The sequence below is a fragment of the Arabidopsis thaliana genome, chromosome 4 (assembly GCF_000001735.4).
Source record: "Arabidopsis thaliana chromosome 4, partial sequence".
NCBI lineage: Eukaryota > Viridiplantae > Streptophyta > Magnoliopsida > Brassicales > Brassicaceae > Arabidopsis > Arabidopsis thaliana.
Genome location: NC_003075.7, coordinates 5,136,956 through 5,154,565, shown reverse-complemented (window position 1 = coordinate 5,154,565; position 17,610 = coordinate 5,136,956). Strand labels below are relative to the sequence as shown.

The following is a 17,610-nucleotide window of genomic DNA, read 5'->3' as shown; positions in this document are numbered from 1 at the left end:
TTGTTTTCTTAGTTATCTTATGCGTATTTTGAGTCTAATTAGTCAATACATGTTCTATCTGTAAGAAATGGGCTATATAGAGTAGTATTAAAAAAAAAACTAAATCATTTTTAGGGTGATTAAAGATACATTTATATTTCGTATTTTATCTTTAAAATATCAGTTTGTAAGATCTAGGAAAAATTGATAATGACAATAAATATGCATGTTTTTATATAAAATAGCAAAGATAAAATTTATGTTGGTAATGTTTAACATTTGTCAAAAGAACTGTAAATACTTTCAAAATAACGATTTTTTTATTGGAAAAATTGAACCTTTATACCTCAGAAAAAACAAAAACAATATAATTCCACATATGAAATATTGCTCCCTATATAACTGTGGGCAACAATAATATATGAATTTAATTTTTTAAATTAATACATAATTTTTACTGTAGATGATTTATGTTAATTAAAGGAGATGGTTGGTTGGTGGTCTTTTCAAAAATGGAATAATCACAGTTTCTAACTGTTAATAAGAATGCAATAAAGTTCTAAAAGATACTAATTCAACAATAACATCAACTAGATATGTTTTATCTAGGTTGTCAATTTCTTTTGTTCAGTTTAATAATCATTTTATATAAACAAAATCACAATATCCTTATGAATGTAAAATCTTTAAAATAGTCTTAGGTTTTCAACTTTCTACCATCACTGTAATTTAAATTCAAGTTTTCATAATTCAAAAAAATAAGTTATGAAAACAATGATTATTTTCCTAAAATTATATTTAGCGTGAAAATCGCCAAAATGTCAATACATAAAAATTAAAAAAAAACTGAAATTCAATTTCTACATATATTTACTTATAAGTAGATCTATCGATCTGTTTAGGTACTTAATAATAAAAAATATTTTGGTTCACCGCTAAAAATAAACTAAAATGTTCACCTCCTTTTATTCATGCTAATAAGAATTTACCATCTAATCAAAAACTTAAACTTATTTAACTATTAAAATTCATATGTCACCAAAACAAAATTATGTATCAGTTTGGATTGATAGAATTAGAATTTAGATTTTATAATTAAATAAAATTATATATCAGTTTAGGTTTATTAAAGTGTGGTTAGAAATTAAATTTTATAATAAAATAAATTTATTTATTTATTAGATAACAGGTTTTGATTGATAAAATAAAATAGGGTGAACAAAATAGTTAATTGTGACAATTTAGATAAAAACCCGAAACATAAAACCTACACGAACACAGATGATGATTATAGATAGACACATGCACGCACGTGGGCTGAAGCAGGAGGAACAGTAATAGGTGTAGTCAGTCATTTTTTTCACTTCATTGCACTGCCAAATCTTTTGATCACTGTTAATCGTTGAATAAAAACATCCAACGCATAAGTCAATCCCCTACTCTCACTTCCACTGCCTCTCTTTCTTTCTTTCTTTTTTTTTCGTTTTCCACTCATTAACCATTACTTACTGACTCGTAGTTCTATTTTGGCCATTTATTACCGTCAGTTCTTGTAACCTGGCCAATTTGCAAATATGTACTTTATTTCTAGATTTGATTAGCTTATCATCTCCTTTTATTTTCTTAACATTTGACCATTGATTGAAAATGATTGATAAGTAGCTATGTTGTATTTAGAGATTAGTTTAATTAGTGTATCTCTTGAGTGTTTTATTGCAGGTTTAGATAACCTCATACAAGTCGTTACATAGTTATGAGTAAATGAGTTTATTAATAAATTTAGAGAACAATCTATGCCTACCGGTGAATTTTTATATAATAAATTGAATGTTTTATTTTATTGTTATAATTGACTTTCTAATCTAAAAGATAGAATTCTATGAAATTGTACACACTTTTGAAAACAATTTTTTTTTTAATAGAAAATTATAAGAAATTAGATCCATATGGTTATGGGTATTATAATATTTTTATTTATATATATATATATATATATATATATATATATTCTTCTTGCATGACCATATTAATGAGAATATTGGGATCAGAGACTTATTTATAGTGTGTTTTTAGTCTATTGCACTTGTGTTTTGGAATATTATGATATTTAATTCAAAGATGTACCCTTAATGAATGATCTTTTATGATGTCAATGTTTCAGCATCTTATACTGAAACAGAAAATAAGAGGAGGTCTTAAAGGAAAAGAAAACATTTCGAATGCAAAAATTTAACCTTTAACATTTTCGATTTTTTTTAATGAAATTCTAATAATATTGGTTCTAAGCAGCTGATTTTATTTTTTTAATAGTAAGAAATAATATATGTATACATATATATTTAAATATTTACTATCAAAATTTCCGGCATAGCAAGTCATAATTTGTAAGAAATCTTACATTTTGTTGTTTACAAACTCTCACAAGTCACAATGTAAGTTTCGGTCTAGTGCAGTGATGAGGTAAACAAAAAAAAAAATCTATCGATGAGCCAACTTTTTGATCTAGAGCCCTAGGATTTGACGATTTATATATAAATAAAACCCTAGGATTTTCGTTTCTTTTTGTATAAAAATGAATTCATAGGCACTCTATACGTCTCATGAATCATGAAATATAAATCGAGATTAAATAGAAAATTGAATGTTGACCGTGGAACAGAACAAGTGTTGAAAGAAGTGTGTTTGCAGCATGGTCTTATCATAGAGCCAATAGTTGGAAATTAGCAGAATATCGTATAATATCCACTATCCTGTAAAGCATTTTTATAATTCCTTTTTTTTTTCTCGGTTTCTAATGTAATCTTCTATCCGATAACAAATATTCGGATAGTGTGATCTCTCCACTAATATACATACGAAATTACGAAAACTAAAATTATAATTTCATCGATTTGATTAAACTCCAAAAACATCCAAGTCTTGCATCAAATATGTACATTTCTATCATATTGTTTATAATTCTTTTTTTGTTATCCGTAAGTTTTAGGCAGAAACCCGTACAGTGAAACCGAGGACCAGAACAAGATAAACGTAGTCCCCTCTCCTAAGTATAGAATTATAATGTGACACATGATCACAATTTGTTGAACGAACTCTATGTTCAACCACTAGACTACAAATTCTTGGGTTTATATCGTATTAGAAGTATATATAAATCATACATATTTTTTTTAAAACTTTTTTCTTGACTATTCTTTTAAGAAAAAAAAACATTTCATTACTAGAAAATAGTACAAAATATATCATTCAACCTAGCAAGAAACCATAGCCTGAAGTAGCCGCGAAGACCTAGTTGCTTAAACACTGAGTGGTTCATCTTAATTCGAATATTATAAACCACATTTTAATTAAGTAAATTACTTAGTCTTGTTCTAATGTATAAAATAGCCTATGAGAGGAAAACAGAAGAGAGAAGCCTTTGCCTTATCTCTTGTCCCTTCTCTCTTACCTTTATTTTAATTTTCAAATATTTCTTTTTGCTCCCAAAGCAAACGACGTCTTGTCAATCCACTCAAGCCACCCAACTTCTTCATTATTGTTAATCTCTCTCTCTCTCTCTTTCTCTCTTCTTCTCTCTTTCTCTTTTTTTTTTTTTTATTTTCTTCTCTTCCATGTCACTTCCTTGACGAATTCTATATACCTAGTTCGTTTTTTCTTCCTCAAATATATCTTTTTCAATTTATTTGGTTTTTCTTTGGGTGCAACTTCACCTCACAAAATTTTCTCTCTTTTTTTATATTAATTTGAGTTAGGCCTTTTTGATTTCATAGATGAGTCGTCTAGTCGTCTGGATTTGATGTGGTTATAGTCTTACAGAGACCTTTGATTGAAATAAGAACAAAAGCAAGAATACATACATCCTCTTCATCTTACACCCATCCTTTTTTATTTTTCTAGGGTTTTATTTTTTTTTAATTTATTTTTTTTCTTTGATTTTTATATTCTCTCTCTCTCTCAAATCTTTACTCATCTGGGTATGGAAGAATACCAGCATGACAACAGCACCACTCCTCAAAGAGTAAGTTTCTTGTACTCTCCAATCTCTTCTTCCAACAAAAACGATAACACAAGTGATACCAACAACAACAACAACAATAATAATAGTAGCAATTATGGTCCTGGTTACAATAATACTAACAACAACAATCATCACCACCAACACATGTTGTTTCCACATATGAGCTCTCTTCTCCCTCAAACAACCGAGAATTGCTTCCGATCTGATCATGATCAACCCAACAACAACAACAACCCATCTGTTAAATCTGAAGCTAGCTCCTCAAGAATCAATCATTACTCCATGTTAATGAGAGCCATCCACAATACTCAAGAAGCTAACAACAACAACAATGACAACGTAAGCGATGTTGAAGCCATGAAGGCTAAAATCATTGCTCATCCTCACTACTCTACCCTCCTACAAGCTTACTTGGACTGCCAAAAGGTTTGGTTTTATTCTTATTGTTATGTTATAATATATACTCTTTTTTTAAAGATATAATATATAGTTATGTGTGACATATATATGTATGTTCATGGGTCATGGTTTATATAGATTGGAGCTCCACCTGATGTGGTTGATAGAATTACGGCGGCACGGCAAGACTTTGAGGCTCGACAACAGCGGTCAACACCGTCTGTCTCTGCCTCCTCTAGAGACCCGGAGTTAGATCAATTCATGGTTCATTACTAACCAAAGTTGAATTTTAATTAAATGGGTCGGTTCTTTGTGTGTATATGTGTTAGAAGTCTTGATTTTCCTTTTTTATTTTTTGGTATGAATAGGAAGCATACTGTGACATGTTGGTTAAATATCGTGAGGAGCTAACAAGGCCCATTCAGGAAGCAATGGAGTTTATACGTCGTATTGAATCTCAGCTTAGCATGTTGTGTCAGAGTCCCATTCACATCCTCAACAATCCTGGTACATGTCATCAATCTCATATACATACATATATGCACATGTAAGAAATGGCTGGAGAAAACAAAGTGTAGTGGCAAGGTAGGGCTAATGATGGATTGCATAAATTGGCATGTTTCTTTGGTTCATGGTAAATTGTTGTAACATTGAGATATTAAAAAAAAAAAAAATCATAGTCTACATACATTTTCAAATGTTAATTAAGATTATAAGATAATTAAGATAATTGAGATGCATTATTGTTGGAAAGTATGTAAGATACAAATAGGTGTGCATATTTGTTCTTGTTTTCCCCATTGTGGAATCCATCCAAAGATGGGTGGGGCTTATTTTTGTTTTTTTTCTTTTCACTCGGCCCAAAAGTACTATCACAAGAACTTTTGGTGCTGCTCGTGAAGATTTATTTGGGACATTATCTTCTTCGATTTCGTTATGCTAAAACATCAAAATCTCTACTCGGATTAATTAGTCTAATCATAAAGGTAGATGACTAGAATGTTGTTAAATGACTAAACCATTTAACTTCATGAAATATATTATGTTGAAGCAGATGGGAAGAGTGACAATATGGGATCATCAGACGAAGAACAAGAGAATAACAGCGGAGGGGAAACAGAATTACCGGAAATAGACCCGAGGGCCGAAGATCGGGAACTCAAGAACCATTTGCTGAAGAAGTATAGTGGATACTTAAGCAGTTTGAAGCAAGAACTATCCAAGAAGAAAAAGAAAGGTAAACTTCCTAAAGAAGCACGGCAGAAGCTTCTCACGTGGTGGGAGTTGCATTACAAGTGGCCATATCCTTCTGTACGTATAAATTTTCTCTCATCTCTCTTTGCCCTCATATTTTTTAAAATATATACTACAAATTAAGTGTTTTAAAAACCTATCTTTAAGCTAGCAATTCCCTCTGAAGCCGCTATGTTAGGCCAAGTAGGTACTTGCATGACCGATTTTGTGTTTAAATCCTTGTACGGTTTCCAACAACATGGTTTTAAATCCGAATGCTCACAACACTAGAATTAGTCACTAGGATACATATCTTAGTCATGGTGTTCTAACCCTTAACATACTATTTTCTAACACGTATATCAATCACTTTTTTTTAAAAAATGTAAGTTTGTGATGAAATTTTTATCCATATATTTTGAAACAATTTAATTTTTTTTGTAGTTTTAATTAGTTTGAAATGAAATAACTAATCTAACCGACTGTAATGATAGTGAAAAAAACATGTTTAATATTGGTAAATATAAATGACATGTTGTTAAAAAGATAATAAGACAACATATAGTTAGTCGTTACTTGATGTCAAAGAAAAATGAAGTTAGTCATTTTACTTAGAGAATCGTTCAAAACAACAAACTTTAGGTCATTTTCCATTTTTATGTCTAGAATCATTTAAAAATAATTTTCGATTATCTCTAGCATTGCTTTTTATACATTGATTACTACATAAATGAAGATGGTTGGTTTGAGTTGTGTGGCAGGAGTCAGAGAAGGTAGCGTTGGCGGAATCAACGGGGTTAGATCAGAAACAAATCAACAATTGGTTCATAAACCAAAGAAAGCGTCACTGGAAACCATCTGAAGACATGCAGTTCATGGTGATGGATGGTCTGCAGCACCCGCACCACGCAGCTCTGTACATGGATGGTCATTACATGGGTGATGGACCTTATCGTCTCGGTCCATAAGACATCCAAAAGCTTTAGCCACATAATAACAACCTCTCGTTGCTTTCTTGTTACAACTCATGTTTTGAATTCCCCTACATCAGTTTGCTACTTATAGCTTTCTTTGTTTTCACGCCTTTTGTAATGTCTTATGTCGTTCGGGGAGTTTGAGACTTCCTAGTCAGAAATATCCCTTCATTTTATTTTCTCTTTTTTTCGGTGTATTTTGTTTTTTTGTTTTCTCACTAATGTTTTTATTTAATAATGTGTGAAAGGAAAATGCTATTCTGAAAAGGTGTTGCTCCATTTTTTTATTTTATATGGCATGAAATGTATGGTTTTGAAAGACAAAACCCAAATTGATCTAATGGATTCTTACATGCCTTTCCACAAGCTAAAACAAAATCCACAAAATGTAAAACATCGATAGTTGATAAGTCTCAAAACCATCTTTGCTTCGAACACGGTTTCAGGCATATATTATGACTTATGCGAAAGCATTACATCATAATACATAGGTCATGGAATCACTACCAGAAAAAAAAAAACTATTGTCGAAAGATTAAGTTAAAGATTCTCCCTTTGCACCCACTCGTCATCTGATGCGGACATCCAAATTAAACCAAACCGGGACCATACCAAATCAGCCGGTACATTTATCAAACCGATTGATGAAGAGCATTTTGGAGGACTCTTGCCCAATTGGAGTCTCAATCAAGCACAAGGCCTAGGGTTAATTATTCACCAGCAAATTAATTCTAAGAAGACTAATGATGATTCAAGAAGGGTCAAAGACCAGCGAGCCGAGTCACCATATTGTGGGGATATGACCGTTGCACTCTTTTTCCCTTATCTAGGGTTTGTCCCAATGGGTTTACCTAGAAAGGTTTTTAACGAGGCAACATCAAGTCATCAAGGAATCATTTACCAAGCAAATGATTCGAAGATATCAAAAGTACATATATTTGATGTACTTGCTAACAGACCGGCTGAACTACTTGCTGAAACTACCTTCTGAAGTACCGCACGAAATGAAGCCAAACAAGGAAATCTTCCTTATTCTACACTTGGACGCACCTCAAAGCTACATATGGAAACCAGGAGAACATCTAGACCACACAAGACTTATACCACACGAACTTTGGTACATCTTACCACACAAGAACCCGCTGAGCTACTACTTGCCATATATGGAGCCGAAGGAGATCGATTACCAACAACTCTTTCCTTCTTTGTTTGTGCGCTTATGTGAGAATCTTGAGACCCTCCAGAACCTTCCAAGACGTCACAACTTCCTCCCCAAGTTGACAAGATACAAGGCACATCTCACTTGCCTTATTTGGACATATTCTACAATTAATGTCCAATATTTTCATTTATGTTTTGTTTCTTTCATTAATGCCTTAGAACATTGTATTCAGCTCTATATAAGCTGATTTCTCATTCATTGTAAAGCAACCCTTGATCATTTTAAAGTAACAGAAACGTTTTCTTGTCAAAGTTGAGTCTTTGTCATTTGTTCTTTAGTTCTTTGTGAGTGAGTCATGAAGTACGTCAGGAATCTGCGGATTAAGTTTGTTGAGTGATTCAACATCCTTCATTCGTTCATTGATCGAGTGAGTCGATTACCCAACTGATTGAGCGAGTCAATCACCCAACTACCCATCAATTCCCCTTGAATCGATCCCACACGAGAGAAGCGATCGCCAGCGTGTTAGATCACCACCTTCATCATCCCACCTTCCGCGTGGCAAGTTTGGAACTCTTGCTCATCAAGTGATCAAAGGATGGATTAGCTCCAATTCTTGCATCATCATCCTTTTTTTTTTACTAATGTTTTTAAAGAGTTTTTTGCAAAACTAGTCATTTTTGAAAACTTAATTAAAAATATAGCATCAATCACGAATTGGTCAAGATTTTATGTTCTTTTATTATGTTCCAAGATGTATTTCATCTCTACTTCACTCTGATTACATTTAATCTAATTAATGAAAGTTGAGTTGAAATTTTTTTTTAAGAATATAACATCATATATATATATATATATATAAATTAAGAAAATTGCATGTGAAAGGTGAGAAAAAACAATTTTAGTGTAGAGTTGTTGGTGAGATGATTTAGTGACACTTAGTTTAGTTTTCAACTATTTGTATTTTGGGAAATTTGAGTGTATAACAAAAAAAAAACTTATATTAACTAACTAGCTATTCTAACTATAAGACTATAATATTCTATGTATAATCTATAATAATGCCATATTTGCCCCATGTTGTAGGATACATAGTTCTTTTATTTATTTTTTAATTTATTTTAAATATTTATCTTTCTTCTTCTTCTATTCTATCTTAACAAAACAAAAATTATAAGTATCCACCATCACGAAGTCATAATAATTATTTATCACTGTCACTGTCACAACCGTATCACCGCAACCACCTCGTCACCGTCACTATTAGTGCCACCACTATCACCGTTACCGTCAATATCACCACTACGGTTTACCTTGGTTGCTTGGATGCCAATGTTGTATCCCATAAAGTATAATTTTTTTGGATCGTATCGATTTAACTCCATCATTTATCATTATCACTGCCATAACCATATCATCGCAACCACCACCGTCAATGTCACCGTTAGTGCCACCACTACCATTAGCATCTACCACCAAGTCACCATGATCATTTATCACTGTTATTGCCACAATTGTATCGTCGCAACCACCACCGTCTACATCACCGTTAGTATCACCACTACCATTGTCGTCATCACCACCACCGCTACCGTCACCACTCACCACCACCACCACCGCTACTGTCAACGTCACCACTACGGTGTACCTCGGTTGCTTGGGTTGCCAATATTGTATTTTATAGGTTATAGTTTTTTTGGATCATATCGGTTTAACTCAATTCTTTGTCTACTGTTCGTTTTATACTATTTAGTTTCATTCTATATTATTGTATTTGTGTATTTTAGACAAATATTATTCATTATTTTAATAATTTGTATCAGATTTCAAAAATTTAAATCATGTTATACACACAAAAAAATCTATGTTTTACTAAAAATTGTTAAATGATTTAATCAGTTATTTTTATGAAACTAATTCAACATTCAAATCACTTGGGGAAAATATCAATTTTGCCATCTCATCATTATTTTCTCTCTTCATGTCATCATTATTATCTCTCTTCTTCCACTCTTATATATTAAAGAAACTAGGGTTCACCCCTAGGGGTAAACCCCTTTATTCACCTCCTTTTGCATTAACCAATAAAAACATACCATGTCAAGTCCTATTTAAATTACATAATAAATTAAAGCTATAATTATAAATCCAAACCGATATATAATCTCGTTTAATTACAAAATCTAAACCCTAATTCTCCTTTGTAAACCCAAACCGTCATTTAAACTCATTTAATCGTAAAAAAATTAAACCCTAATCGTATTTTCTAAACCCTAATTGTAAAATCTAAATCTGTTTATAAACCTAAACCAATATTTAATCCGTTTAATTATAGAATCTAAACCCTAATCGTATTTTCTAAACCCAAACCGACATTTAACCTCGTTTAATTATAAAATCTAAATATGTTTATAAACCTAAACAAATATTTAATCCGTTTAATTATATAATCTAAACCATAATCGACTTTCTAAACCCAAACCGATATTTAACCTCATTTAATCATAAAATCTAAACCCTAACCTTTTCTAATTAACCCAAATCGATACATAATTTTGTTTTAGTGGCAAATTATTTTATAATTAAATTAAATTCTTTTATTATTATTAGGTGTCAGATTTTAATTGGCTAAAATAAAAGAGGTGAATATAAGGGTTCATCCCTAGGGGTGAACCCAAGTATTTTTCCTTATATATGTCTTCTTTATTCTTTCATTATGTGTGTCTTCCACGCGTGTACATCCTACAGCTGCAACAAATGAGAAGGACAAAATAGACTTTTTAAATATCATTCATGTTATTTACTTAGTTTATAAAATTCTGGTGTTAGAAATTTAGTTACTTTTTTCAAAATGGTTACTTTTGCAAAAGATCCTTGTATTTTGTTTTGCTATATATCTTCTCCAAAAAAGTAGATTCCAATTCTGAAATTTATTACACAAAAATGTATGTTTTCTTCAACATACAACATGATTTGAATTTTTAAAATCGGACTTGAATTTATAAAATAGTAAATAGTGTTTGTAAGTAAAAATATTTTGTACTATTTAAGATGTAAAGGAATAATATGATGTACTATACTATTTTCATATATCATTCAAACATTGTAGTGTTTTTACTATATACTATAGTAGCGGTAGTAGAGAACACATAATACTAATTAAACGTACGACGAATAAAAAACGTTATAATATAGGGAACCCAAACGATCAAATTAAACAGATACTATTTACATAAAATCTATACTATTTGTAATCAACTAATGAAAAATTCATTTGTATAATAAACCTCAGACACTAACAACGGCGACATCTTGACTAAAGTTTTCAAATTAAAGAGGAGACGATACTTTTTTTCACATGGTTATGATGACACAAAGTCAACAGAGATTCCAATTTTACGGCGAGCTCCGTCTGAGTGATTTGAGGTTGCAGGGAGGAGAAAATCGAAAACAAGTGGTATGAGTCTAATCAAATTCAGTCGAATCAGAGTAAACAAAATCCAAAATCATGATAGATCTTCAATTGACTGATTTCGAGTTCTCAGTTTCATTTCCATGGATCTAAGAAATTAAAAATTCTCAAATTAACTTTGGTGGAAAAGTGATAATTAATAGAACATAATTTGGCAAAAAGATTTCACCGAAGTTTGCTATTATTATCCAGCAGACAGAGAATAAAAATTTGTCGGAGTTAGGAACGAAGGTTGTTACGCTAATGGTTGAGTTTGTGGCTAATGATGTTGTTAAATAATAGAGTGAGTCAGGTTTTGTTGATTCCATCTATTCTTTTGATAGTTTTGATTTTTGTTGAGTTGGTGATCTATAAGCTTTGTAGAGAAAAAGAGAAGTAGATAAACTAAAACAAAGAAAAGAGATAAAAGGAGCGTGAATTTCATAAAGGCTAAACTTGTATTTATTACAGAAAATATAAAGAATATCTCTTCTATTTTTTTGAAGTGCTAGTTTCTTAATTAATTTTTTTTTTTGGTTATAGACTCAAATGTCCCTTTTTTTAATGACCTTTAGTATTTAACTTTTGATCTTTTTCAAAGTTTTTCATGTCTTTTCCTCCCTTTAAATTTGTTTCTTCTCAATTTTCTATATATTAATTAATTTCTTATAATAATTTTTTATTTATTTATTTACACAATAGTTTAAAAAATTCAGTTATTTTGACAAAAGTAAGTTCAACATCTTATTATATAAAGCTTGATTTTCAAAGTTAGTAATTACTATGATCGTGACACGTGTTAAATCTATTAATCAGATGTTGACTTGTGGATTGAAATATTTAACTTTTCTCAATCAGAGATCTTTCCGACGGTCATATCTGTCAAAAAACCATCGAAAAGACCTCTTTCTGACTATTTATGGAGAGATGACACTTGTCAGCTCTAAAGCGTTGGAAAACTAAATCCGCCAAGAATTCGACGGTGATTTTCGACGGCTTCCTGACTGGTAAATTACTGACAACATTCTGAGCATTGTATTCTATTGGGATGTTATCATCGAAATGTTGTCGGTAAAGAACAAACGGTTGTCTAAGAATTTTTCGACAGACTTTCAGATGAGAAACCGACGATTTAGCGTGACACGAATGTCTAGTATTCCCAAAGACTTTCCCGACAGTTGTATTATCGACGAGATCTCTGACGGATTGCCAATGAAGATTAATGGTTAAAAGTCTTGTTATTCCTAACCGATTCCCAACAGACATTGAATATTTTCATTATAATTTTTATGTTATTTTATTTTGTATTTAATTTATTTAGTTATTAATTATAAATGCTGATAAATAATTTAGAATTCATAAACTTGAAAATCCAGAATACAGTAAACAAATATTCATAAACTTGAAAATCAAAAATACAATAATACAAAATATTTATAAACTTAAATATAAATTATTTAAATTTTGTTTATACTGTATTAAAATCAAACGAAAAAATCTTAGCACAAATCCATAATAGTAACAATAAATCCAAAATTTAATTTATTTTAATCAAATTGGATTTTAACCCAATTCTTAAAAACTGATAAAACTCAAAAACATCACAAATTCTAGTTTTTATGTTTCAATTCGTATCTAACCATCTAACCTAAGAACTACACCTTCGGAATCCTAAAATCTAATATAAAAATGAAATAGATAGCTCAAAATGATCAAATTCTCAAGGGCTCTTCAAGGGGGCAAGAGTATTCTCAAATGCTCTTCTTTAAAATGAAATATCTTTCTGAATTTTTTGATCGAAAAAGAGAAAAGATTCTTAAGCCTTAAGAACATCAAATATTTACGATCCAACCAAGGTAAACAGATCACAAAATATCCGAGTCCATTCTAATTGGGGTGATTCGTAATAAAACCTAAGTAAAACACTTTTTATTTATTATTCTCTAGGGTTCAACAGACCTGACGGTTCTTTTAGATAAAAATATTTCGTCAACACCATTTGAAAGCAACAATCTAGGGTTTATCTATTTGTTTCTCTTCTATTTTCTCAAAGTTGATCTTGGTATACCTAACGAAACCTAAGTTATCGTTTTTTTTTTAATGAAATCGCTTGATTTTCGTTTTGGGATTTATGATTGAAATCGACTGAAATGGAGTAACCCGATAGAATGGAAGTGCTAATCAAAATGGTTTGGTTTGTAGGTTTGGGAGTAATGCCTTGAATAAATAACGTTGGTGTATCAGCGGTGGCGGAAGTGTTTTATGAAACAACAAATTCAATCTCTAACAGCGATTCAACGGTATGAATTTTAAACTATGCACAACTAGCAAATTGTGAAACTAAAAAAAATCTTAAACTATAAAGTATATCTATGTATGAACTATATATATCTATGCTGATTTCTAGCTTAAAAATATATGAAACTAAAAGGTATATCTATGTATAAACTAGGTATATTTATGATGAAATCTAACTTAGAAATTTTTGAAACTATAAGTATATCTTTGTATAAACTAAGTATATCTGTGTTGGAATCTTACTTAGAAAATTTTGAAACTAAAAGGTTTATCTATGTATAAATTAAGTATATATATGTTGCTTTCTTAATTATCAATTTGTTGATTGCATGATTCTGATGAGGAAACTGAAGCTCTCTAACTTCTTAGAATATACTTCAGTCCGAGTGAGTATACAAAGCCATTAGAGATTACATCAAAGTTCTATATTTATAAGGTAGTGGGATTATTGGAGACTCATCTTAGAGGCTTTAAGTTGAAGTGGTTTTTGGATCACCCACAGTTCAGACACTTCTTCTAGATTCACAAGTACCCAAATCATAAGGTGATGGGTATGTAGCAATTATATCTTCACACAGCATGTTGAGAGCAGAAGAGGGAAGTTTGGTTTATCGTCTATGGCATTCTGATTCGGTATTTTCTCCAAGAATTTGCAATCATGTCAGGATTATACTGTCATAAATATCTAAAATCCATTGAAACCCTAAGCAGTAGAGAGTTTGTTGGCAAGCATTTTTCACTCAAAGCAACAATACAATATCTAGATGGGGAGGCAAAGTTACTATCAATGAAAAAACCTTTTGATGCTTGTTTGAGAATAGTTGTGCTCTACATTTTATATAGCGTTATTGTTGGAAAAGATAAGACAGGAGAAAATGCACCAAGTGTGGAGAAGTTTTTCTTTAGAGTCGTGGCCAATCTAGAGTTGTGCAAATCATTCTCGTGAAGGAGATATGCATTTGGTGAAAATTTGAGAAACATGTTCTATTTGATGGACACATGTAGAGGAAAAGTTGGTCCACAAAAGGTGTTTCCTAGTTTGTTAGAGCAGCCCCATTAGAGCACCTTAATTAAGGATTATTTAGAATTTTTTATTACTAAATTTTGAAAAAATGGAAGTTTAGAATTTTGTTGAATCCTGATATTTTTATTGTCCAATGGTGGAGTTCTTAAGCGGGTTTTTTAAAAACAAAAATTCAAAATATAATATTATAATATTTTTTTTCACAAAACATAATAATTATTAGAAATATTAAAATTATAAACATACATAACATAAAAACAAAACAAACATATAGAAATGAAAAACTTGAATGACGATAAGAGTTAAGCTTGATTCAGACCAAATTTTTGCCATATATGTTCAACCAAATCAGCTTTCAAGTATTCATGCTTAGTCCGATCACGAAGTCGGGTTCGAGTGACCATCATATTACCAAGATTTGAAAGCATATCTATAGAATAGGTGAAATCCACTTGTGAAGAACTAGCTGATTCCGGATGTGCGAAATCGGATACATCATACTGAGTGTACCCATCTCGTTCGTCTTCTACTATCATATTGTGAAGGATTATACATTCTCGCATAATATTTCCGATTTTTACCTTATCCCAAATAAGAGTAGGATGTTTTACAATAGCAAATCGAGCTTGCAAAACTCCAAAGGCACGTTCAACATTCTTACGGCAAGCTTCTTGATTTATAGAAAATAAAGAATCTTTTCATCTTGTGGAAGTGAAATAGATTGGATAAATGTAGTCCATTTAGGATAAATTCCATCAGTGAGATAGTAAGCCAAATTATACTCATTCCCGTTGACTACATATCTCACTTTCGGAGCACGACCTTGTAATATATCATCAAAAATAGGTGAGCGATCGAGAATATTGATATCGTTTAATGTACCTTGAGGTCCAAAAAATGCGTGTCATATCCAAGGATCTTGGGAAGCAACAACTTCTAAAACTAATGTTGGTTTTCAAGATCCACGTGTATATTGCCCTTTCTAAACTGTGGGACAATTCTTTAACTCCCAGTGCATACAATCAATATTTCCTATCATCCCGGGAAATCCACGTATCTCTGCAATATGGAGTAGTCGTATATGATCTTCTCGTGTGGGTCTTCTTAGGTACTCATCCCCGAAAAATATATGATTCGTTCAACAAAATTTTTCAAACATAACATCGAAGTACTTTGACCAATCCGGAGGTATTCGTCTACCGCATCAGCCGCTAAACCATACGCCATCATACGAATTGCTGCTGTAGCCTTTTGTAGTGCCGAGAAACCGAGTCTCTGGTAGCATCTCTTCTTTGTTCAAAGTATGAAATTTCATTGGAGAGTCGATCAATAATACGAATGAACAATGGCTTGTTCATTCTAAAACATCGTCGAAATATATGCGGAGGAAATGTCGCATCTTCTCTGAAATAATCATTCCATAATTGGATGTGTCCTTGCTCACGGTCTCTTTCAATATAAGCTTGTTTATTGTTGGCTCGGCTTGGTGACGATCTCTATAATTCTCTAAGGCTTGATCGATATAATGCGAAGAACCTGTCATTTTGGAATAAGTAGAATTTGTTGGAGTTAAAGAAAAGTGTATTTGGGGTTTTGGAGTTGAAGAGCAGTAAAGAGTGAAGACGATCAGATAAAGAAGAAGAGCGATACATGGTTGTATATATAGAGAATATTTTCTAAAAGTTGAGACAATAGTATTGTGTGGTCTCAAACACAAAAGAACAAAACACAAAACTAGTGGTGTGGGTACAAAAAAAACAAAACACAAAACTAGTGGTGTGTGTACAAAAGAACAAAACACAAAACGAGTTAATTGATGTCGATAAGAAGCTTTGTCCACCACCTAGTCAATTGATGTCGGTAAGAAGCCTTGTCCACCACCTGCAAACACAAACAATATAAGCCAACATTCATTAATACTAGTTAAATTGAAAATGAAATTCAACATTACAAACACATAAACCGAAACAAAACAAACACAAATACTTAAAACAAACACAAGAGCATGAAATTGAATACATTACAAACCACATGGACTTTGCTGCAAACTCATGTAACCGCAAACACAAACAATATAAGCCAACATTCATTAATACTAACTAAACTGAAACTGAAATTCAACATTACAAACACATAAACTGAAACAAAACAAACACAACTACTTAAAACAAACAAAGAGCATGAAACGGAACACATTACAAACCACATTACATAAACTGAACACATTAATAACTTAATTCAATAGATCAGAGATTAGCTTGTTCTTAAGAGTTATCTCTATGTCAGTTAGAGGCTCAGTTTTGGCAAAGATTTGTTCAAGCAATTTAGTCAGACCAATATTCTCTTCTCTTCTCTTCTTTGTTAATTAGCTTCTCTCTCGCCGCCAAATCTTTCTCCTTAATATCCCAAATAAGTTGTAACTCTTTCAGATTGTCACCAGACGCACTACTCGGCTTGGCTTGGAATTTGGTATTAGCTGCCTTAACTCCAGGGGAACGAATTTTGCTTTGGCTTTGGTTCTCTTCAATGCCAGCTGGAACACAGACACTTTCTTCTCTTTGTTGTTCTTTGCACTTTCTTCTCTTTGCTGTTCCTGTTGTAGGAAACTCACTTAACCAGTTCTGCTCATAGCGAACCGCACTCCAAGCATGTTCAAGGGTGAAATTGGCGCCATAGTCCTCGTAGAAAATCTGATGAGCCAAGTTCACCAAATCATCATCATTTTGGCCACTTGTTTGGTGTTTGGTTGCAGGCATAAAGCTTCCCACATACTTGTTCACACCCTCATTTATTTTTGCAAATTTCTGTTTACAGCATAATGTGCTTCTTTTTCAAAAACCTTTGAGCTTCTGACTTGTAGCAAAATAATCAGTTATGCGTTGCCAGAAGGTTCTAGACTTTTGCCCGTTGGAAACAACATGATCCTTGGACGTGTTCAGCCAGCTAGTTATCAGGACCAAATCTTCTATTAGAGACCATTTGCGTCTTGATTTCCTCTCTGCAATTGGCGCTTCATCTTTCTCTTGATCATCAAACCAATGTACTAAACACATGGACATCAGATGATCCAAG

At 31.9% G+C, this 17,610-nt stretch overlaps 1 protein-coding gene and 1 pseudogene across 2 annotated transcripts; one reads left to right on the top strand and one right to left on the bottom strand.

The window, feature by feature from the left end:
- The first annotated feature begins 3,406 nt into the window (after positions 1-3,406).
- Positions 3,407-6,867, top strand: KNAT1 (homeobox knotted-like protein). The gene is made up of 5 exons (NM_116884.4): positions 3,407-4,423; positions 4,535-4,660; positions 4,765-4,903; positions 5,451-5,707; positions 6,391-6,867. Exons 1-5 carry the CDS (start codon positions 3,956-3,958, stop codon positions 6,595-6,597), a joined length of 1,197 nt encoding a protein of 398 aa, NP_192555.1. The 5' UTR covers positions 3,407-3,955; the 3' UTR covers positions 6,598-6,867.
- A 7,973-nt stretch (positions 6,868-14,840) lies between these two features.
- AT4G08145 lies at positions 14,841-16,081 on the bottom strand (annotated as a pseudogene; the record flags this gene model as incomplete). Its single annotated transcript has 1 exon — positions 14,841-16,081.
- Positions 16,082-17,610: the final 1,529 nt, after the last annotated feature.

Bases quoted from the DNA above. Each gene is read 5' to 3' on its own strand.
- KNAT1 (NM_116884.4), top strand. From the start codon at position 3,956: ATGGAAGAATACCAGCATGACAACAGCACCACTCCTCAAAGAGTAAGT. The intron at 4,661-4,764 runs GTTCATTACTAA...TGGTATGAATAG, and splicing joins CGGAGTTAGATCAATTCATG to GAAGCATACTGTGACATGTT. The intron at 5,708-6,390 runs GTACGTATAAAT...GTTGTGTGGCAG, and splicing joins ACAAGTGGCCATATCCTTCT to GAGTCAGAGAAGGTAGCGTT.